A 23,885-nucleotide genomic window follows, 5' to 3' on the forward strand; every position below is an offset into this window, starting at 1 on the left:
ACGAAATATTTATATCTCAGCAGATACAGAATTTTTTAAGTCTGTACAAAGCTTGGATATATCTTATGTGTGTGTACGTATGTGCCAACTGAAAATATTTCACTTCTCTGCCTTACCATCTTTTCAGGGCGAGGGGCAAATACTATCTCCGGACGTATCCTGAATCTCCATTCTCCATGCCCTTATGAACGGAGCGGGGCGCAATGATTAAGGAGAGAGACGAAACTGTTCCGGGCCACCTGCAGCTGGGGGCGGAGCAGCCCGTTGACTTGGGGCACACACGAAGAGCCAGTCCATTCAACGTAAATTAAAGGGTACCAACAAAGTGCGCCAAACATTTATATTCACGAATTCACTTCCGCAGCAACTTAAATTATTTTCAACCGTAAGTTAGTCCCGAAAGAAAGACTTGACGGAGCGGGAAAACAAAAATCGCCGATGTCATCACTGTCGTATTACTCGTAATATATAGAGAAAAAGTATCGGGGCTCCATCTCAGACTTCTTCTGGAGTTAATTACTACAAACAAGAGTAACTAATTAAATAGAAAGCCAAAGATTGGTGTGGATTGATTTCCTAATGTCAATGATAGCACCACGGACTGGAGCCGCTCATTCTTGCCAGCACTGTGCCATCATCATGTCGAGGCAGCTCAAGTGTTCTACACCCGTGGCTGGAACGGAGCGAGAGAGGCGTGAAGATACTTTTGCACTCCAATCCGAGACCTTTAACTTTATTAATATAAAAAAAATGGGGCGTTTTTGCAAGACCCCACGAGGAAAAAACTATCATACGCGCATTGCCATGCTACGAATTTCTTCATGCCTAATCATTTTTTATTTATACGAATGTGTTTCATGATAAGTTCAGATATCCCCCAAAAAAACCAATATTAGCCGTTTTGCGTTTGAGCAACTGTTAAAGGTGAGCGATGAAAAATGTCCGAAAATATTCTGCCGTGACTCCGCAGACAAGAGAGAATATTGCCGAGTCTCCGTTGCAGTCACTCGAATTTTCAACAAACTTAAAATATTAATACCGGCAAAACGACAGTTAATTCCTTCGCATTATGCTCGCGGTTTGATTGACAAAAATTATGTGCTATTGGACGACGATCATCAAAAGTTGTGTATTCCTAGAATTAAGGTAGGAAAATGGCCAAGGATTATACACTCCAATATCGTTATTTCCATCAACAATTTATCCAAAATTCATGGTAGAAAAGGGGAGAAGAGGCCAAGTGATATATATATATATATATATATATATATATATATATATATATATATCACTATATATCACTATATATATATATATATATATCACTATATATCACTATATATATATATATATATATCCGAGTATTTTCACTCTTATCTCATTGTGGCACAATTCGCGAGTTTTCAGATTTATCAAAACTATTGTTCGACCCTTTGGAATCATGGATGGTATATTCAAATGCGGTTAACAACACCGAAGTTCGATCGTGGAGAAGGAATATCCTCAGTTCATTAATTCATAATAAAAGCCTAACATTATGCCATAATAAACCCTAAATTTTATGGTTAAATAGTAGTTATCCTCTAGTCACTACCGATGTAATGGTGCTTGATTGTAGGTAATATTATGTTATACTGTGTTTTAGTAATTGGAAATCTGTGATGAAATATTTTATTTAATGTATGCATAATTTTATTATAAATATAAAAATTTTTATAAGAATATAATTTTCTAAGGCACTCTACTACTTATTGGATAGTATAAATGTATGCATAAAAAATTAAATGGTTTTAATTAAGTATGTCCCTCCTCCAAGAACCTGATCCGCTAGAGCACTATCTTGTCCCCTCCCACAAAATGGTGGCTGTGAAACAGGATAACTGGAAATGAAATGTCAAGGCTGGGCATAATTACATATATTTAACTTCAAAGAAATAATGATTTTGGAAACTGGCGCTCACTGAAATGTGAACTGTCACTGAAAATATACAGGTCATGGGACAACTAGTGGTCGAGTCTTATGTCGAATGAATGGATTAACGTGAGTATTTCCCATTTCGAAAGGTTCACTGACATTCAGACCGTTTAGGCATTTTAAAGAGTTTGAAGATGGGTAAGGGGCCAACATACAATTATGCAACATTAGCCCAGTGCATGAAAAATTACTAGACAGAAGGAATACATGTCTTTCCCCGCATTGCGGGTAAGATGTCACGAATCTAAAAAATAAAATCGACAGATATCCCTTTTAATCAAATTAAGACAATTCCCTGAAAATATATTCCCTCTTTCCTGAAAATTCACTTCCCCTATCCATGAAAGAGGGGAAATGAATTTTCAGGAAAATGGTCCCATGAATAATGTCATGAATTCAAATGGGCTTTGCCAAATATACAACAGGAAACTTCGGGACAGAGGTATTCAAATAGTGCTCGGATAGAGATTTGGTGAACACATGCAACGTGAAAAAAGTTGAGAACAAAAATTGAGAACATAAGGATAATGGTTGGTAAACTTGATTCCTGAAAATAAACAGCACATTTCATGAAGTTCATTGAATAAAAACTTGTGAGTGTTCATTTCCATGAGTTTCTAGACGTGGGATTGCGAGCAGGGCTCCTCTTCCAAAATTCAAATAATTTCCACCTCCTGCTCGGGATAGTGGAATGCGTATTAAACAAGTGTCTCTCTTCATCAGAGGCCGCAGAACTCATTCGTGCCGCAATAATTTACGGGCGACGTAAGAAAGGTTGACATTCGTCGTGAGCACCACACGTTTGCTGGGCTCACAGGGTGTAATAGGAGGTTTCCAGGGTGCGTTCCCTCATCTTCTCGTCGACCCAGTCCCTGAAGAGCGCCACGTGAGTGTACACTCCAGGGGTGGCCTGATCCGAGCAGCCGATCCCCCAGGCCACGATGCCCGACTGCATGTATCGCTCGGCGTCCTTGGCGTGGGGGCACATCAGAGGGCTCCCGCCGTCGCCCTGGAACGGAAGAGCGTCAGACACTCGAGCTCGGAAGAGGAGCGGAAATATTTTAGGCCTTTCCAAGGAAAAAATCATCCCGAGTAACACAACGCCCTACAATTTTACACCAGGCTATTGAAATGGATTCGGCTCCGCACGCTATGGAAAAATCTTTCATTCACATCCACAAGCTTAATGTACATTATTTTGATTGATGAAATGTCGGAATTTATCTTAAGTATCAAGATGTCAAATATTAAATGTTTAACCATTCTTGACAAATACAATGAAAATGGTTTTTAGGAATTACGCTGATTTATAATCCGCCTCTTTGGGCGCCAAATTGAATTTTTATAGTTGAACGCCCCAAGTTTCAACTGCAGGTTATTTTTCAACACTTCATGGAGACCAAACACGAATGGGTAGTTTCTTCCGAATAGATGATCGTGGTCCAATGCGTCACTTCACTCGAGTGGATTTCAAATAACACCTTTATTTAAGCTTCAATTTTTTATATGGACCAGTCGAGAAAATTTTACACGAGAGCAAGACTTCAAATAGTAGCAAATGCATTTATTTAGGAATGCCTAGCGCAGTATTATCTAAAGCTATTCCTTACAAATAGTTTCCGTAAAATGTTTCCAACACGAGGAATAATAATAATGGAGATTTTACCTTGCACGTGTCTTTTCCCTTCTCGCCACCGGCGCACATGAAGGATCTGTGTAGTTTGAAGAACAATCCCAAACGAGTCCGACGAAGGTACAGCTGGCACTTCGTGTGCTCCACCACCGGCATCTCAACTTTCTTCAAGATGGATTGGTACTTCCCTTCCTTACCTGTTAACAAAAACTTAATTATTGGAGTTTAATTTGAACAGTGCGTGGGAATACTAGCAGGAGGATAAGGTTTCAGTGTCATTATGCACTTACAGAATAAGGAAGCAATTACAATTCACTTTCACCGACATATTGCTTGTAATCAGATGATGGAGAGGGCACACGTTAACTTTTCGAGGTTAAGGAGGGCGTAGATAAAACCTTAAAAGTCGAGATCTTAGCTTAGAGTTACACACTCCAACCTTTCGGAGAATAGTGTATTTAATGGGTTTAGCTACACCATAGTGAATTTTTGTATAGGTAATGGAAATGTAAAGGAGATATTAATCGATTCAATTCGTGCGATTAGTCGTCAAATTCCGCGCCAAGTCACATCACTGGCATATGGCATCACTGTTGAGTATCAAATTTAATTTTAGCAATTAGCACCACTGGAAATAGCTCTAACAGCGGGAAGGGAGGTTTATTCAATCGCCATATCGATTGAGAAAATTAATGCCTATTGTGAAGTGTTGGAACAACCGTAATACGTATTTGTAAGGGATAAACAAACTGGCACGGAGTCGAACGAAATAATAAACCCTAAGTACACTAATCCTACAAAACAAAATACACTTACTTTAAACGTGTATACATCTCGGCCACGGTAATGAAACTGACTTGAAATGCAAAAAAAAACAAGGTAGGCTCAAAAGTTAAAAAGTATTTTTCAAATGTCTCAAGTGGAAAAATTCCCATTGGCTAAAGAAGTTTCATCGATTACCATCACATTCGTCATAAAGTCGTCAATGTTAATAATAATAGTAATATTGATATCCCCCTACAATCTGCAAACCACCGAAAAATCTGAAGCATAGAGAAAAAATATAACTAGCAATTCCACGATTAATATTCATTCTAAATGCTTTCATCACGGAGTGGCATCATCAGTCATGATTATCATTCCACACGGGTCAAACCAAACAATGTTCAAAGCGCAAAAATGTTATGCATGGAATTTCCGAAGTTCATTTTGTCTGTGCGATGGAAAATTTCCACCAAACAATGGCTAAAACAGCTTCTAATCTAATGTTATCTCCCTGCGCCCTCAAAGGCTACCATTGAATTAAGCACTGCTATTCTCAGCTTTTTAACCCATATAAGATGCACACTTGAACCTCCCCAGCCTTAATTATCGGCGGAATCACTATTACTAATAAACAATTTTTTTATTAATCAAGGAAAAAGCCATTTAAAAATGAAGACTACAACCTGTTTCCCTTGCTTTCTTGACTGTATTGGAAGCAGAATGCCTACAGTGAGATTAATACTTCTTTAAGACTATGATTAATGTTTGAATAACTGCTGAAAGGATAGTTTTATTATAGTAAACGCTGGCAAAATATGCCGACTTGCGATTACGGAAAAGTGAAATTAGTCCTTCATAAACAAAATATGGCCGAAATAACCTGACGATTAACGTTACGTAAGATTTGAATCCCTTGAATCTCGCCTTCCACCTCCACAAGGAAACGAAACGCCAAAATCATTGCATAATATAAGCACAGCCATTTACCTCATCATCTGATTATGTGGCGCTTCGTAGTTTGAGAGCGTGGTTAAGAAAACGCCCTGAGACCTACTATTGGGCAAGGAGATATCTATTTTAATTCCGCATTCCGAGTGCTATTGCCCTTCCGCTCCTTCCACTTACCGAAGGCGTCCTTCCCCCAGCCGCTCGCCAAGCACCTCGTGTTGGGAGGGGTCACTTGGCCCTGAGGCGGGAGACAAGCGAATCCAATGTGCTTCGCCGGGTACACAGACTCGGAGAGGACGAGCAGGGCCACGTCGTTGTACAGAGTTTCCTTCCTGAAGTCAGGGTGGACGAGGATTTCGGACACATCCCTGTCTTGGTGCCGGAATATTTCCTTGCTCGTCTGGGAATCCCATTCCCCTACCCTCACGTTGAGGGTCTCATTCACATGGCTGTTGGAATTAAACCGAACAAAGCAAACAGGATTACTTGACAATTCATTCCTCCATTATTCCGAAAATGTTCATTTCTTTTAAATATCAAATTTTAATGGTCAAACTTCCTAAACCATTAAATATGAGAAACGAGCGGAATGAAGGCTCAAAGGTACAGCTAGAAACGTGAAACATTGATTAATATGGGCCAGATGCGACGGATAGGTAAGAAATCTTATCCTAACTAGAGTTGGCTACTCGAGATAAACTAGTTTGAATTATGAGTCAACATGTAAAATAAATACTGCACGTGTAGTAATCTTATTACGATTTTTACTGAGAAATAAAATTATTCCTCATTTACGAAAGCAGTTCATGTGCAAACCATCGCCACAATTGATAGCAATTGATTCGACTACACATTCCATTTAACACCATTCCCCCGAGTCCGGTTGAAAGACCGGGAATGGAGACCGTGGGCACATGTCTGCCACAATGAGCATCGTATGAACAGGAAATAGAAATCAGAGCCACAATGACTGCGCATGTTATAATCCATAATTGATATTACTCCGGCCTTTGTTTAAGGGAACATTTCGCCGACAGAATGATATCCGACCTGGATATTAAGGCCGTCGGTCTCTTCGATGACGGACGCGCACACGATGCCATAGAAATGCTGCCCCCCCCCCCCCCCGAACCAGCTAATGTAATATCAATAGCAATATCACCTTGCGACGCAGTGGGCTCCGGTGAGTACGACGCGGGGGTGGATGAGGGATCCGCCGCACAGGTAAACGAGGACGCGCTCGACCTTAGGGGCGGTGGGCGATGCCTCCTCTGCCCCCGCCGACAGCAGTACGGCCGACATCCACGGGAACTCGCCGAACTGCGCCTCGTGGTCCGTGGCCCCCGTGATGCGGAATCCCACCCCTTGAGGGTTGCGGGCCCCACAGCCTCCTGCGAAGACTTCGTTGACGCCCGGCTGGACCACAGCCGCCTCCTCCTCCCCCCCCCTCGGAGTCTTGCAGCACACGTCCAGGTAATTGTCGCACCCGGGATTCCTCATCCTGGACAAGAGACGGAATTAGCCATTTGCAATAGCCTCACGCTGAGCATTCAATGGTACATTCACTCCATCTACGCATTACCCCGCAAGCCGCCACAAGGGCGTGTGGCGGGGAGTGTGAGGTATACACCACCCGTATAAAAAAACTTCCATTGTCGCATCCATCGAAGTAGCCCCGATTCTACACGGTTCCTCATGAATAAAGTTGCAAGAGAGAATCTCTTCCGTTTAATTTAAGCGAGTCTCTTTTTTGAGGCCGTTAAAAACATTTTACAATCCATAGTCCACTCCTGTAACATGCATCGAGATAGGAGATACGAGAAACCTTGGAACTGACGGTTTGAGGGGGGGTCACTATTTCTCAGTAAAATGAATATTTCTTGGGAATGGCCTTCAAGTGGTTTTTCTGGTTAAGAGCAATCCCCCAAATGAACATTACCAAATTTATTACAAAGATTCCTTAGTCTTTATTCAATGTCAACCACAATCCAGCCGATATCTCTCCCATTGATCCCTAATGATCTTTATTTTATAGATCTACGACGAGTTCCGAATATTTGCAATAACCGACAAAAAATGTCTAGCTATGCCATAGGTTTTGTGGGTGCGCAAACGAGAAAGTGTACAAAAATGAGATTATAGAGGGATATTAATAAATTTTCACTCCCTTTTGAGTAAACATGTGGGCGTAATAATAGTATAACAATAGCTAAAGTAGAAGTGGATATCAAAGTTAACTCGTATAATGTGTGGTTTCAATTCTCAAGTTATTTAGAAAAATTCTAAGAAAATTTAAAATATTTTTTCTCCGCTCAAATTGGCTTTTCCAGCTTCCCATAATGCCCCCTTCTCCATTCCGCGCCCCTGCGAGGAATGCGCAAACACTGATTATTGCTCATCTTAAATCACAAAGCGAATACGATGATTAAGCGGCCCAAAAATTTTAATTGGAAAACCTTGTAATTCATCATTCTCATTTCGGGATATTCCACGTTTTATCCTCAGCTGCATTACGCAAATCGGGCCATCACACGCCTCCGCATGTCGCGTTGTAAGAGTTGGGACAACTTTTCCCGTCCTTCCTCCTTTTCTGCCCATTTGAATAGGACAAACTGCATCAGCTTCAGGATAAGGGCGACAGAAGTAATGTCACTCTTTCAACATTGGTAAAGAAAAAATACATACCTTTATTCATAAGAGTCATACTCAAAATACGAGAGCATGGTTTCCAATTAACGCAATAATTCAATTATGTGATACATCTACATAATACCCCGCAAGCCGCCGCAAGGGCGTATGGCGGGGGGTATTAGGCCACCACCCGTAAAAAGGAACAATACCAAATGCAAAACAACATGGAAAATTACACCCACGGCAGTGCGAACACTCGTGCAAAAATCCCTTCATCCAACACTCATGCAAACACAAACCATAAATCAACAAACAACTGCACCCCAGGATGCAGCACTAAATCCATCCTACAACACGCAAGCCAGGACGCAACAAGCAAGAATGTGAAACACCACTGCCACATGAAAATGCACCACAAAGCACACTACACCCCGAGGAGACTGTGAAAGGCAGGGAATGCGACCCAACGTTGCAGGTAGCAGGAATTTCCCACCGCGGAGAGGGACGAGGGATTGACAGGGAGACTTAAAAACAGATGAACAGAACACTAATGAAGTAATTCGGAAAGAATGGGTTATGATAACAAAACACACGAGGTTAGTGACAGAGCATGCATTTAAGTAGAACTAATTATTTTCTAGACGCTGAGGGTGGCAAGTGGAATTTTTGCTATCTATAACCATGCAGTTTCTATCCCGTATTGTCCGTGGGAAGGAGTCCTTGAGTCGGCTAGTTCTGGCATCTATTTCCCGAATTTTATATGCATGATCCAAGCGACCAATGTATGTAGGGGTACGAATAATTTGCGAGACCTCGGTGCTGAAACATGCGGATCTGAATTTATATAATAATGTCAATATTGCATTGAATCGTCTCTCTTTTAATGATTCCCACCCCAACTACATGAGCATTTAGGTGACGCTTTGCGTTTTATTGAAAGATTTTTTTACAAAACGGGCTGCCCGGCGTTGGAGCCTTCTCAATTTCCCAAATGAGGCCTTTTTCACTCGGATCCATGATAGAAATAATAAGATGGCTTAATAACAAAATATTCCGAAATTCAATGGGGTGCCCTTCTCAACATGGTTAACTGACAATAGCCCCGTAAGGACTATAAATAGCACTGCAAAATAAATCTGTGTTAAATCATAAACAAACAGAAGACTAAATGCATCTACTTTATTACTAAGAAAAAGTAAAAACTTATCTTTAAACTGCCAAGTACAATGAGCATTGAATATCAAGTGTTGAATATTCTTCCATCAAATTATAATGAACAATCAAGACATATATATACCCTGCAAGCCACCGCCAGGGTGTGTGGCAGGGGGTGAATACACACCAGAATAATTTTACCCGCGCATGACCCTACCGCGGTCGAACAATGTCATTATGATCAACTTTCGTTCGTGGGAGAAATGAAATTAGAGATCTATCTGTCCTGCCATTAATCTCTCTAATTTTATTAGTATATACACAAGAACCACATGAATCCATATATATTTGCGTACAGGTCAAGGTTTGTTTAATTAAAACCCGGATGAATATTAATATAAATACGCATTTCAGTGCGGAGTATAAAAATGTAAGAACAGAAAAAACTTCCCAGACACTTTTACTACGCCCGCAGCACGCTGAACTACATCTACATCTATATAATACCCCGCAAGCCGCCGCAAGGGCGTGTGGCGGGGGGTGTTAGGTCACCAACCGTAAAAAGGAAAAATACCACATGCAAAAGAACAACACGGAAAATTACACCCATAGCAGCGCACACACTCATGCAAAAATCCCTTCATCCAATACTCATGCAAACACATATACCGCAAAACAACTAAAAACTGCACCCCAGGATGGAGCACGAAAGCCATTCTACAACACGGAAGCCAGGACGCAACAAGCAAAGATGTGATACATCACTACCACATGAAAATGCACCAGGAAACACTCTACCCCCAAAGAGTCTCTAAAAGGCAGGGAATGCGACCCAACGTTGCAGGTAGCAGGAATTTCCCACCGCGGAGAGGGACGAGGGATTGAAAGGGAAACTTAAAAACAGATGAACAGAACATGAAAGAGGTCGTTCGGAAAGAATGGGTTATTATAGCAAAACACATAAGGTTAGTGGAAGAGCATGCATTTAATTACAACTAATTATTTTTTAGACGCTGAGGGTGGCAAGTGGAATTTTTGCTATCTATAACCCTGCAGTTGCTATCCCGTATTGTCCGTGGGAAGAAGGAGTCCTTGAGTCGGCTAGTTCTGGCATCTATTTCCCGAATTTTATATGCATGTAACTAGGGTAAGCAATGCTATTCTCAATGGTTACAAATTTTTTTCGCGCAAGTTTTGCATATCCATAAGACGGGATTTATAAACATAATTCACCACAGAATTTAATTGGTGCGAAACGTCCCACATTGTCACATCATCAGGTCCCCACGCGGTGGAACGCACGTGGTAGTATCCGATGGTGCCGAATCACAGTGAAACGTGTCGTGGCGTTAAAAATAGTGTGGAAAAAGTAGATGAAATCGTTCGTTCCAATGAAGCAGACTAAGCAACTCTATTTCGGAAACTCTGACTTCTGCGCTGTGCTTACAATTAGTTAGCTAGAGCGAGACTCACCTGATGTCAATGAGCGAGGCACCGTCGTCTATGACGCTTCCGTTGGCGCATTGGTAGTAGGGCAAGCACAAGCAGTCGTCGCCCGAAATGGGTAACATTTCGAAGTGATCCGCGAAGTCCTGCCCCGAGGACACCACAGAAAGGGCGACAACGCCCAGCACCCAGCACACGACCCTCATGGCTTCGACGATCTCGGAAGTGACAAGAATGAAGGAAGACCTGCCCTGTCACCGGCGAAGGCAGTTGCACGAATGGCCAAGACGACGCAACACCCCTGGGCGCATGGGAAGGGAAGGGGGGAGGGGGCGAGCCCGACTAATTGCAGTCGACATGCGTCCGCGGTCAAATTCGCTATTACCGATGAGGTATCTTCCTCAAGGTCAAGTCTGCCCAAATGTGACTCCCCGTGGATTCCCCACGAGGAATCCCTTTCTCTCGTCTCTCCACCCTCTCAAAACTTGCCTTTCAGCATGCTCGCCCCCTTTCCGACTCAGGAACACTCAAAAACCATTCTCAGGATTCAAAAAAACCCTCGAGCCTTAACTGCTTAGGTTTGAATGGTGCGATTGTGAAGGGGCAGCTAATCGCGTGGCCCATTACCACCTTATCCTCTCCAGTAACGCGTAATAAGCTCGACGACCAAATATGCATTCTCAGTAGCAAACGTAGCAACAGTTTTATCATAATCGCTGGTGATACAAATCTGCCGTCAATTGACTGGGACACGTACTGCGAAGGAAAATCTGCCAAAAACCGAGATTTATGCCAACAACTCCTTCGTATATTCACAAAACACTCTTTAGAACAAATTGTAAAATCAACATCACGGGGCCACAGAATACTACGAGTGGCGCATCGTAGATATCTTCGTGACTTCTACGCCCGAAATCGAAACACGCATTGAAATAATGGACGGTATCAGTGACCATTAGGCTATTTCTGTAGAGTTAAAAACTAAGTTCGTCAAAATAAAAAAGTAAAAGCGTAAAATATAACTTATTCAACGAGGCAAATTTTAACGGAATACGAGAATATTTAAAAAAAGAATTGCCAGAATACAAGGCAAAAACACTGAAAACCGATGCAGAGAACACTTGGAAATATTTCTTAAATATTTTACGCGAAGGAATGAAGACGTACATCCCGTCCAAACTCAAATGCGACCGTAAGGAACCTAGATGGTACAACGGGGAAGTCAGATCGGCATTAAGAAGGCAAAGAAAGCTACAGTCAAATTTCAAAAAGAGTTATAAAGTGACGATATAGTTTATGTGAATACATCCCAACAAAACTAAAAGAATGACGTAGTCAGACGAAAAGTATCATGCGCACAGCACTACACTCTTTTAAATCTAAATTGCTAAGCGAATATCTTGAGGAAAGTCCAAAGTCATTCTGATCCTATGTTAGGGAAATTCAGGGTACACATCCAACTGTGCATTCTTCGAAGAAGGAAGACGGAGAAATTATTACAGATAGCGTGAAAAAGGCAAATAATTAAAATAAGTTTTTCCTGAGCGTCTACAATAAAGACACAAACGCACCAAACGATCCTCCACACTCACCCGGGGAACACATGAGCGATCTTACACTGACCAAACAGGGAATAGAATCCGTAGTATCAAAGCAAACAAAGCACCTGGTCCGTAAGAAATATCTGCTAGAATATTAAAGGAATTATATACTAGACACCTTTTTAAGTTAAATTGTAATTGCCAAGTGTCGCATCAGCTTTGCATATCATTTAGGTCATCTAACCAAGCTGCTGGGTCCTCAGGATCACGGTTGTCACGGTACATCTACATCTAACCACTAAAACCAGTGCTGGTAAACAACTGCATCGTCGGCAAATAAAAGCATCCAACTAGTGACTACGGAATTAATATTAGCAATGCAAGCGAATGTAATTATTTTGTCTCTGTTCACCACGAATCGTCTCAAAACAGTTTTGTTAGCGTACATAAAACCGAAAAACAAGAAGTTATTAGCCATATTAAAATTATAACATTAAACTGCCGTAGCATTAGAAACAAAATATCGGATATTGAACATATTTTTGGCAGTACAAACGCAGACATAGTAGTTGGAACAGAAAGTTGGCTCACGGGAGATATAGCAAACAATGAGGTTTTTCCAAACGGTTTCACAATTTACAGAAGGGACAGACCAAATAGGTTGGGTGGGGGAGTATTCATTGCAGTAAAGTCACATCTTAGTAGCCAACGATATGCTGCGATTTTTACGCTCTGAAATTGTTGCATTGACATAGAAAGCGTTTGGTGCAACATTAAGGACTACAACGGCAGAAGCCTATACGTGTGTTCATTTTATAGACCCCCAGATTCTAACACAGATGTCCTACACAAGCTCGACGAACAAATATCCACTATCAGCAGCAGACAAAGCAACAGTATTACTATAATCGCTGGTGACACAAATCTACCGTCAATTGACTGGGACAACTACTGCGTAGGAAAATCTGCCAAAAACAGAGATTCATGCCAAGAACTCCTTCATATATCCACAAAACACTCCTTAGAACAAATTGTTAAATCACCAACACGGGGCCAAAGCATACTAGACATCTTTGCGACATCTAAGCCCGAAATCATTACTAACATTGAAATAATAGACGGAATCAGTGACCATAAGGCTATTCTTGTAGAGTTAAAAACTAAGTTCGTCAAAATAAACAAAGAAAAGCGTAAAATATACCTATATACCAAGGCAAATTTTAACGGACTAAGGGAATATTTAAAGATAAAAATACCAGAATACAAGACAAAAACACTGACAACCAATACAGAGAACACTTGGAATTATTTCTTAAATATTTTACGCGAAGGAATGAAAACGTAAATCCCGTCCAAACTCAAATGCGACAGTAAGGAACCTAGATGGTACAACGGGGAAGTCAGATCGGCATTAAGAAGGCAAAGAAAGCTACAGTCAAATTTCAAAAAGAGTTTAAAAAGTGACGATATAGTTTATATGAATACATCCAAACAGCAACTAAAAGAATGTCGTAGTAAGACGAAAAGTATTATGCGCACAGCACTACACTCTTTTAAATCTAAAATGCTTAGCGAATATCTTGAGGAAAATCCAAAGTCATTCTGGTCCTATGTTAGGGAAATACAGGGTAAACGTCCTACTGTTCACTCTTTGAAGACTGAAAATGGAGAAATCATTACAGATAGCGTGAAAAAGGCAAATATTTTAAATCATTTTTTCCAGAGCGTCTACAACAAAAACACAAACGTACCAAATGATCCTCCACACTCACCCGGGGAACACATGAGTGATCTTACACTGACCAAGCAGGGAATAGTACATCTGCTCCGTAGTATCAAAGCACACAAGGCACCGGGTCCGGAAGAAATACCTGCTAGAATATTAACGGAATTAGCTGAAGACAATGGCCCGTTTTTACATATTGTTTTTCTAAAATCGATAGAAGAAGGCTCAGTACATCGCGACCGGAAGCTAGCCCATATAACTCCCATCTATTAAGGCGGCGATAGGGATAAACCAACCAATTACCGACCCATTTCTTTAACATCGATCTCTTGTAAAATATTGGAACACATTATTGTCACTAACATTATGAGATTTCTTGATAGTAGGAAAATACTAATCCACAACCAGCACGGATTTAGGAAAAGCAGATCTTGCGAAACACAACTTGGTCTCTTCATTCACGATATACTTAGATCGGGAGAAAACAACACACAAGTCGATGCAGTATTCCTGGATTTCAAAAAAAGCCTTCGACAAAGTCCCACACAATAAATTGTTACATAAACTTAAATACTATGGGATCAATGAGAAAATAATTAATTGGATTAGAGACTTCTTGTCAAACCGCAAACAAATAGTAGTCATAGATGGGTTGTGCTCAACGGAGAGAGATGTAACTTCGGGCGTCCCCCAGGGAAGTATAATAGGGCCTCTTCTGTTCTTAATATACATAAATGACTTAAGCACACACGTTAGTAGCTATCTAAGGTTATTTGCTGACGACACGGTGATATACAGGGAAATAAGGAGCCAACTAGATCGCGAGCTACTCTCTAGAGACTTAGACAATATCTCGGAATGGTGCAATAAATGGGGATTAACACTTAATATAGATAAATGTGCAATTTTGAAATTTTGGAATAAAGGAAGCGAGGAACAGGATATAAACTACAAAATAGAGGGTTCAGTATTGACTACGGCAAATCAAGTTAAATATTTGGGGGTTGTTCTAACACCACGCCTTTCATGGGGAGCACATATCAGGACAATATGCGGATCAGCTTTAAAGAAACTTGGCTTCATAAAACGGGTGGTGGGGAAATGTAATGAAAAAGTTAAAGAGAGGCGTTATTTTGCTTTAGTTAGACCTCATTTGGAATATGCCGCAAGTATTTGGGATCCGTGGGAGAAAATTTGGCAAAAAGAATTAGATAAAGTCCAGAGCAAATCCGCTAGATTCGTTAAAAATTGTTATGATAAAAACACAAGTGTGACAGGTCTCCTAGGGGATTTAGGCTGGGAACCACTTGAATTGCGGAGAGAACAAGCGAGGCTTAGACTTTTAGAAAGGTTCAGAACAAACGAGTTTAACTATGACACTGAACGAATTATAATGGCCCCACACTACTTAGGTAGATCAGACCACAAAGATAAACTAAGGGAGATAGATTCCAGGACAGATAGGTACAAATACTCATTCTTTCCCCGAACAATCTGAAATCATAATAGTAAGAAACCGAAGTCACTTTAGAAATATTAAAAACGTTGAATTTACAAGTCGGAACAAAATTAAACACTATAGAGATGTTAGGTATACTTTCAGGTGCATGTGTATGTTAGTTGGTAGTTTGAGTGTTTGCATGTGTGTGGGGTGTAAGTGTTCATGCATGAATGTATGCCATGTTTTTTTTATATATGATTTTGTCGTTATTGCATGCGGTTTTTTTTTCTTTTTCTTTTCTAAATTACGGGTGGTGTCCTAGCACCCCCCGCCACACGCCCTTGCGGCGGCTTGTGGGGTATTAAGTAGATGTAGATGTAGATGAATATCGATTACGTACAGTAGGAATAAAAGAGGTCCGATGACACTTCCCTGGGGAACACCTGACGGAACTTCTATTGCATTTGAGTTAACTTTATCTATTACTACTCTTTGAACCCGACCATACAAGAAGTCCAACCAAGAAGTCCAATTTTCATCTATGCCATATGCTTCTAGATTTGCGAGTAGTTTACTATGAGGTACTTTGTCGAAGGCTTTCTTAAAATCTAAAGAAATCGCGTCTACTGGAACATTGCTAACTACCGAAATAAAACTATTGTGAACAAAATGCGCAAGTTGTGTCTCGCAGGATATCCACCTTTCGGAAATCGTGTTGATTTTTCATTAATAACTCCTGATTATCGAGGTGCCTCACGATCGAACCAGCCACTATAATGTACGAGGTTTATAACCTTGCATGAAATGGATGTGAGAGAAATATGTCTCCAATGGCTAGGTTCATCCTTGCCTCCGTTTTTAAATATTGGTGTTACGTTAGCCGTTTTCTAATCTATGGGAAATTTTTGATCCACCAGCGACTTCTTAAATATTATTTCTAGATATGGGGCAATTCCGGAAACTAGATCCTCAAAAATACGATCGGGTATTTCATTGGGCCCGGAGGATTTATTAGGCTTAATATTTTTCAGTAAACGTTCTATTCCATTATATGAGATTCCAATTTTGGGCATCGGTTGATCGGCACGATTTGGTAAGCTATCGGGGGTGTCCTCCGAGATATTATTGAAGACGCTTTGAAAGATGGAATTTCATGAGTTAGCTCCTTCCAAACTGCTGGTTACTCTTTCGGCTTCATCATTTTTGAGTGAATTGACAGTTGACTCATTTCCCTGAACTTCTCTGATGTATGACCGAAATGTTTTAAGATTCTCTTTCAAATTTTCCGCTAGCCTTTTCTTTGTGGAGTCCCTTAACGCTTTCCGAAATTCATCCTTGACATTCGCTCTAGATATCTTACAATCATAAGTGATCTCATTCTTTTTGCCGCTGGAGGTATCATCCCTAATATTTTTCATCTTCGTGTGGCATAGCCTTTTACGTCGTAATGCCTTCCTAGCATCCGCGTTGTACCATCTACAGGTATGTAGGTTCCGTGCTACCTTTTATAAATTTTTTGGGGATGAACATGTTGACTGCTGAGCGCATGATCTCAAGGAAGTAATTCCACGTATCCTCAGATTTCGGTGATTACCACCGTTCCTAAAACTAGAAAATTGATTATGTAACAGGCCATTGTACTCCCCTTATTTAAACAAGTAAATTTCCCTTTTAGGCTTCTTATTTCGGACCCCATGAAGCGAAAACTTAGCATTTACTGCCCTGTGGTCACTAATTGCTTTTATAGTTCCTATAGTTTAGACTTTACGCGAATATTCGTTGCTAACAAATCAAGAACATTATCGCCTCTAGTTGGTGAAGTGAAAAGTTGATTCAATGAGTTTAACGCAAAAGAATTCAATGGCGATTCCCAGATATTTTTGTCTTTACCGCCCGTTTTAAAACTATATGTGCTCCAGTCATGGGACATTGAAATCTCCACCGATCATAACGTCGCGATCACACTGCTGGGACAAGAAACCCTTCACTTGCTGATCCAATTCTAGTATTAAATAGTCTCTGTCGACTGGCGGTCTGTAAAATACCCATACAAAATTATTTTGGATTGAGGACTTTCAATTGAGCACCAAACGCTTTCCAAACCATTACCCGGAATTACCTCAGCCTTTCTGACGCAATAATTTTTAAGTACAATAAAGACGCCGCCCCCGATTCTATTTGTTCCGTCATTTCTGTAAATGGAAAAGGATTTTGGGAAAATTTCACCGTCGACAATATCATTGGATAACCAGCTTTCTGTCCCAATAATTATATCTGCTCCTGTGCTTTAAATAAGGTGATGATAGTCTTCGACTTTGTTTTATCAGCTTCGGCAATTTACTACCAATACAAAAAATGCTCCCTTGACATTGCAGTTCTGAAATTTTTAGCATGGATCGTGTGATCACCCACTGCTACGCACCGAAGTAGTGGTCCGCAGGGCATTAAATACAACTTCAAAAAAATAATGCGATGTCATTTTTTCCACGGACGATAAGGGATTAGAATTATCATCCATCTGATGTGACAGGAGTGAACAGCCGATGCCTACATTTGATGTAATCACATCCGACGCAACGGATGTAATAGCAGCATTCTGCGGACAACAATGTAATCAAATTTAAATAAACAGTTACTAAATAGCGCTCATGCACACCAAATTCAGGACAGTCAAATTACCTCGAAAATTATCCTAGTTTCACTCAATGACATAGAATCCAATCTTTATTTCAAAGTTTCCAGTTCAAATACATACCCAGCAACATTGTAACGAAAAGTTCCGCAGCGTAAGGTAGGAGGGGTGAAACATCACACATTCTGTGGAATCGTCACAGACTGAGGCTGGCGGAAAGTCCATTTTTCATTGAACTCAACAAAGTTAGTTTTCCGCTGAATTAATTTTGTTTTCGGTGGGCAAAAATGCGAGAAATCGTACATTTTCAGGCGGGGCAGTGTGGAAATCAAATCGGCTCAAAGGTAAATAGGAAAGAGTATGAAAAAATCAATTTATTTAAACTTAGATCGTAAAAACTTACCCTCTCTTGACCTTTTTTTTTAGTTTTGGGAAGTTATATCCGATGAACACGGTATAGATCCAACTGGCACCTATCACGGTGATTCAGATCTTCAATTGGAGCGCATTAATGTGTACTACAATGAGGGTACAGGTACGAAAAGTTTTAATGTATTCTTTGACAACTAGTACATAATATTGTTCTTGTGTTATTTGCATGTAAGTGACATTAAAACTAATAGTATAACGAATGGCTCATAGCCTGTTAGACCTGACTATCCTATCGCTTTAGCTTCATGTCAAGAGAGGGAATTTCTTATACCCTCTTGTACCCAGCAAGCCACCAAGAGGTTGTTTATGGAACACGTAGTTGCTAGTTCGATCGTGAGTACCCTCGATAATCAGGAGTTATCAATGAAAAATTAGCACGGTTTCCGAAAAGGTAGATTGTGCGAGATACAACTTGCGCTTCGGGAGAGAGCAATGTTCCAGTGGACGCGATTTCTCTAGATTTTAAGAAAGCCTTTGACAAAGTACCTCAGTGAACTACTCGTAAAGCTGGAAGCATATGACAGATAAATGTATCCGGGGTTGGATTAAAGACTTTTTCAATGGCCGGGTACAAAGAGTAGTCATGGATGGAGTTAGCTCAAATGCAGTAGAATTTACTTCATGTGATCCCCAGGGAAGTGTCATCGGACCTCTTTTATTCCTACTTTACGTAAACGATATTGACTCCGTAGCCACTGGTAAGATACGTTTATTTGCCGACGATACAGTGGTTTACCATGATCCTGAGGACACAGCAGCTTTGTCAGATGACCTTAATGCTATGCAACGCTGGTACAACACTTGGCAATTAGAATTAAACTTAAAAAGGTGCGTTGTCATAAATTTTTGGATAAAGAGCATTTCCTACCCGAACGACTACTGCATTAGGAACAACGAAATGGAATGTGTAGACTCAATTAAATGCCTAGGCGTTACCATCAGTCACGATCTTCCTGGGTGAAACTTACGGGGAATATGTGGACAAGCTAACAAAAAATTAGGATTTATTAGAAGAATACTTGGTAAATGTGATGAAATGGCCAAAGAGAAATGTTATCTGTCGTTTGTTAGGCCTCCTTTAGAATATGCTGCAAGTATTAGGGATCCGAAGTTGGATTAATTACCGAATCGAATCGGGTGCAGCATATAGGAGCTAGAATTTTAAAACTATCCAAAATATTAGAGCAGCTAGGTTGGGAATCACTCACGGAGAGAAGGTTAACTTAAAGATTGAAGCTCTTGCATATATTGGAAGGACTTCTCTTTATCGTGATGTTGAAAATGCATTATTAACCCCATCGTACTACGGTAGGAGAAATCATGCTAGTAAAATTAGAGGGATTAAGTGCAGAACAAATAGATTTAAGACTTCATTTTTTCCACGAATGATTAGGGTTCAGGAAAACATTATTTGACCGCGGTAGGGTGATGTTCGGGTCAATATTTAGTCTGTTGTATATTCACCCCTGCCACACACCCTAGCGATGGCTTGCAGGATACTAAAAAATACAAAAACTTGATTCCTTTGTATTTGTAGTATCTTGCAAGCCACCGTTTGGGTGTGTAGCCAGGGGGTGAATACACACCAGACTAAGTTTGGTGTTCTGTCATTGAATGGACAATGCATCTCCTCATTCTAAAGGATAAGCTTTTCTCCTTCCCCCTTTCTTTTACTTACCATGCTCCACTGGACAGATCCCCACTTCCCTCTGCTCAATCAATTTCTTGAAACTCCTAAGGGTCAAAGAACCGCATTTCGGCACCTCCATTAGAGGACATCACAGCCCATACACCTGAAGTGTTTTTCATTGACACATATCAGAGTGGTTTCAAGAGATCTCTGGAACATTTCATCACTCGCCACGATAAGATCTGTTAGATCAGTTGTTGCAGAACGTATTGCACATAGGTTGGAGCAGAACTGACCAATCCCATGCCTTGATTTAATACAAAAAGTCCATTAGGGACTTCCTCAAATAAACGATTTCAACGGCCAGAAAACCACAAAGGCCTCAAGAATCATTGGACAGGCTCCAATTATTTGAAACTATGTGGGTGGATATATATGATATGATAAATTGGCTATCTAATCCATCTATATGGTACTCTGTAAGCTACTGCTATGGAGCATGGCAGTGGATTGGATTACTTAGATGTTACTACAGTGAGTAGGTTAAAATGAATGCCTATTTCGAACCTAACGCTGGCAAACAGCAATTGTTGCCTGTATTTGTAATATCATCAAATCTATAAAACCAAATCAAACCTTTAGTTGATTTTTTTCTCATGAGGCAATAGTTTGGGATGAAAGCTGTAATTCAAGGCTTTAAATTTTGTATATTTGTGCATGTTTAGAAATTCATCATTGAAGTATGATTGTAAATTGAAGTTTTATGAGATTTCAGTATGAGGTATATAGGAAATACATTGATTTGAGAATAAAGATTGTTATTCAAGGTACAAGGAAAAAATGTCGGCAGGGGAATGTAATAGGGTCATGGAGAAGATCCTGACAGGTAACAGGAGCAATGTCTGATGGACAGGGATGCGGGAGCAGGATAAATAGGCCTCTTAGATTGTGAGAAGAGAAGTGGAAATACTAAAGAGCTAATGAAGGTTTTATGAAAGACATTCACATATCTTCAAATATAGGTGTTTCCAGAGTTTTGAAATACATCTTTAAATTTACATAAATTGCACCAAACCAATCAGTACCAGATAGGCTACAATAAAGTGGAAATTGGACTGACCTCAGGATATGAAAATCTTGCCCACTGGCCCAAAAGTCATTCAATTGGATTAGAAAATTGCATGGTGTTTTTTAATGACCTCAAGTTAAAATGAATATGACCTCAGCAGAGTAGACCTTAGAAACATTGCTACCTTAAATGACCGCATTCAATAGAAAATAATATATTAACAAATTTATTGCATGGATATATAGACTCTGTGTTAGTTTTTAATTGGCCAAACTACCTGTTGCAAATAAATAAGGCGAAAGACTAATTCCAAAGAAACTCTACGAATGCATGTGACATTGTATGTACGGTATTTCGTCATAACATCTAGTTCCTTTAAAAGCCCCAAAATTTCAGAGTTTAAGAGGACGCCTCGGTAGCTTAAGTGGCTAAAGCACTCGACCGGATATTGAGGGATCTGGGTTCGAGTCCCAGTCAAGGCGAATGATTTTTACGCTCTGAAATTGTTGCATTGGAAGGCGAAAGACATCAATGGTGCTTTAAATTTCCTCCTAATTCAAAAGGGAGGGGCGATAACATTGTGAAATAATGTCCTCTGAAGTTTTCCTAAAATACAGATATTGAATGATAATAGTCTTGTGCTGCTATAATTGAAGCACAAACTAAATAATGAGCCTTCCTGGAAACAATATTCAAAGCCAGAATAGTTTTAAAAAGGTAAAAGGATTATTTCTTGTATTACCAAAATTAAATGGTGCTGACTAAATTTTTCCATGTCAACTAGTTTTTGAATGATTTATAATAGAAGTTTCTAATGATATATATTATTGCATGACTGGCTTATGAGCGATTCAAGAAATTTTTTTATCATCGCATTCTTTCTTAAATGAGTTTATGTATATTGTATAAGACTCATGTAAGATGTACTAATACTAAGCTGAACTAGTTTACATACAATATAATAAACAATGAGTTCTATTGTTCACATTAAAAATACACAAAACAAGATAAGGCCTTGTTATTTTTGCAATTAGCATCTCATTTAAACTAGTCCATAATCATATTACATAATATTGACTATTTAAATTCCTAAATTGCTACTCCTGAATTATGCTATCCTGAGTTTCAGTTATCATAGCATTTTACTCTTGTTTCTATTTTCCGTATACATTTCCAGTTCTTGCTTTATGAACTAGAATCAAGTTTTGACCTTATTTCCAGGGGGTAAATATGTGCCACGAGCAATACTCGTTGATTTGGAGCCAGGAACAATGGACTCAGTACGATCAGGGCCATTTGGGCAAATATTCAGGCCCGACAATTTTGTGTTTGGCCAGAGTGGTGCCGGGAATAACTGGGCTAAAGGGCATTACACGGAGGGAGCAGAGCTGGTAGATTCAGTGCTTGATGTTCTGAGGAAAGAAGCAGAAAACTGTGACTGCCTTCAAGGATTCCAGCTCACGCATTCATTGGGAGGGGGCACTGGTTCCGGCATGGGCACCCTCCTCATTTCTAAGATACGAGAGGAGTATCCAGAGAGGATGATGAACACATTCAGTGTTGTTCCATCACCAAAGGTAAATTAATCATCTCCAAAATGAATAGTGATCTCATATTTGGAAAAAAATTGGCAAAATTTAATGTATCAATGGTTCATCCATTATTTTCAGGTGTCAGATACAGTAGTTGAGCCCTACAATGCAACCTTATCAGTTCACCAGCTGGTTGAAAACACAGATGAGACTTATTGCATTGATAATGAAGCTCTATACGACATCTGCTTTCGTACACTTAAATTGACCACACCTACATATGGAGACCTCAATCATCTTGTTTCAGCCACTATGTCTGGGGTTACTACTTGTTTAAGATTTCCTGGTCAACTAAATGCCGACCTCAGAAAGCTAGCAGTAAATATGGTTCCCTTCCCACGACTTCACTTTTTCATGCCAGGTTTTGCTCCGCTGACTGCCCGTGGGTCACAATCATATCGAGCCCTTACTGTCCCAGAGTTAACCCAGCAAATGTTTGATTCAAAAAATATGATGGCTGCATGTGATCCCCGACATGGTCGTTATTTGACTGTTGCCGCTGTTTTTAGGGGGCGAATGTCAATGAAGGAGGTTGATGAGCAGATGTTAAATGTGCAGAACAAAAATAGTAGCTACTTTGTGGAGTGGATCCCTAATAACGTTAAGACAGCCGTTTGTGACATCCCCCCTCGTGGCCTCAAAATGTCAGCCACATTCATAGGGAATTCCACAGCTATTCAGGAATTATTCAAACGAATATCTGAGCAATTCACGGCCATGTTTAGAAGGAAGGCTTTTCTTCACTGGTATACAGGAGAAGGGATGGATGAAATGGAATTCACAGAAGCTGAGTCAAACATGAATGACCTTGTTTCCGAGTACCAACAGTATCAAGAAGCCACAGTTGAAGATGAAGGTGAATTTGATGAAGAAGAGGGAGAAACTGACGAAGCATAGCTCTTTGTTAAATTTTCATTTAAATCACAGATTTTGTTTATCCAACAGTAAATTTCTTGGTATTGTAATTTTTTTGGATCTAAATAGCTGTTTTATGTAATCATGAAATGTGCCCACAGAAAATATGTGTATGTCAGAATTGTCTTCTACTTATCAGTTATAGTTTTTTTTTAAATATTCTTTAAAAGGAAACATGGAGGAATGAGAAATTTTGTAATATTTGAGACAATAAATTTGTGGTTGAAATTTCATGTTTTCTGAATACCTTATCTGACTTAATAGGACTGATCTAAAATTATTATTTTTGAAGATTTTAATGACTAATTTTAATTTAGTATCACTAGAACACAAAAAACTGCTCTTCTTCACTTA

The 23,885-nt window shown here is 39.9% G+C and overlaps 3 protein-coding genes across 4 annotated transcripts in view; 2 read left to right on the plus strand and 1 right to left on the minus strand.

The window, feature by feature from the left end:
- Window positions 1-1,285, plus strand: part of LOC139689935 (pancreatic lipase-related protein 2-like) — a 49,619-nt gene extending 48,334 nt beyond the window's left edge. The window contains exon 10 of the mRNA XM_071587083.1: window positions 128-1,285. Coding sequence (XP_071443184.1) covers window positions 128-188 — 61 coding nt within the window. The 3' untranslated portion in view covers window positions 189-1,285. The remainder of the gene's footprint in view (window positions 1-127) is intronic.
- Window positions 1,286-1,655: 370 nt separating this feature from the next.
- LOC139689931 (phenoloxidase-activating factor 2-like) lies at window positions 1,656-10,799 on the minus strand. The gene is made up of 5 exons (XM_071587068.1): window positions 10,581-10,799; window positions 6,484-6,822; window positions 5,499-5,770; window positions 3,642-3,805; window positions 1,656-2,984 (listed from the first exon to the last, which is right to left on the minus strand). Exons 1-5 carry the CDS (start codon window positions 10,757-10,759, stop codon window positions 2,787-2,789), a joined length of 1,152 nt encoding a protein of 383 aa, XP_071443169.1. The 5' UTR covers window positions 10,760-10,799; the 3' UTR covers window positions 1,656-2,786.
- Window positions 10,800-18,180: 7,381 nt separating this feature from the next.
- Window positions 18,181-23,624, plus strand: LOC139689930 (tubulin beta-4B chain-like). Of its 2 annotated transcripts, none has more exons than XM_071587065.1 (4): window positions 18,181-18,237; window positions 18,320-18,428; window positions 22,228-22,601; window positions 22,695-23,624. In XM_071587065.1, exons 1-4 carry the CDS (start codon window positions 18,181-18,183, stop codon window positions 23,511-23,513), a joined length of 1,359 nt encoding a protein of 452 aa, XP_071443166.1. In that variant the 3' UTR covers window positions 23,514-23,624. The 2 variants fall into 2 exon arrangements, with proteins under 2 accessions (XP_071443166.1, XP_071443168.1); XM_071587067.1 differs by having other exon boundaries at window positions 22,246-22,601.
- The last annotated feature ends 261 nt before the right edge of the window (window positions 23,625-23,885 follow it).

This window comes from Hetaerina americana, unplaced genomic scaffold (genome assembly GCF_022747635.1).
Source record: "Hetaerina americana unplaced genomic scaffold, ioHetAmer1.1.p SCAF_29, whole genome shotgun sequence".
In the NCBI taxonomy this organism is placed as follows: Eukaryota; Metazoa; Arthropoda; class Insecta; order Odonata; family Calopterygidae; genus Hetaerina; species Hetaerina americana.

Coding starts and splice junctions, on each gene's coding strand:
- LOC139689931 (XM_071587068.1), bottom strand. CDS start 10,759: ATGAGGGTCGTGTGCTGGGTGCTGGGCGTTGTCGCCCTTTCTGTGGTG. Junction 6,823..10,580: donor GCCTCGCTCATTGACATCAG/GTGAGTCTCGCT, acceptor TCTCTTGTCCAG/GATGAGGAATCCCGGGTGCG. Junction 3,806..5,498: donor CTGGGGGAAGGACGCCTTCG/GTAAGTGGAAGG, acceptor TTTTGTTAACAG/GTAAGGAAGGGAAGTACCAA.
- LOC139689930 (XM_071587065.1), top strand. CDS start 18,181: ATGCGAGAAATCGTACATTTTCAGGCGGGGCAGTGTGGAAATCAAATC. Junction 18,238..18,319: donor GAAATCAAATCGGCTCAAAG/GTAAATAGGAAA, acceptor CTTTTTTTTTAG/TTTTGGGAAGTTATATCCGA. Junction 18,429..22,227: donor GTACTACAATGAGGGTACAG/GTACGAAAAGTT, acceptor ACTAGAATCAAG/TTTTGACCTTATTTCCAGGG.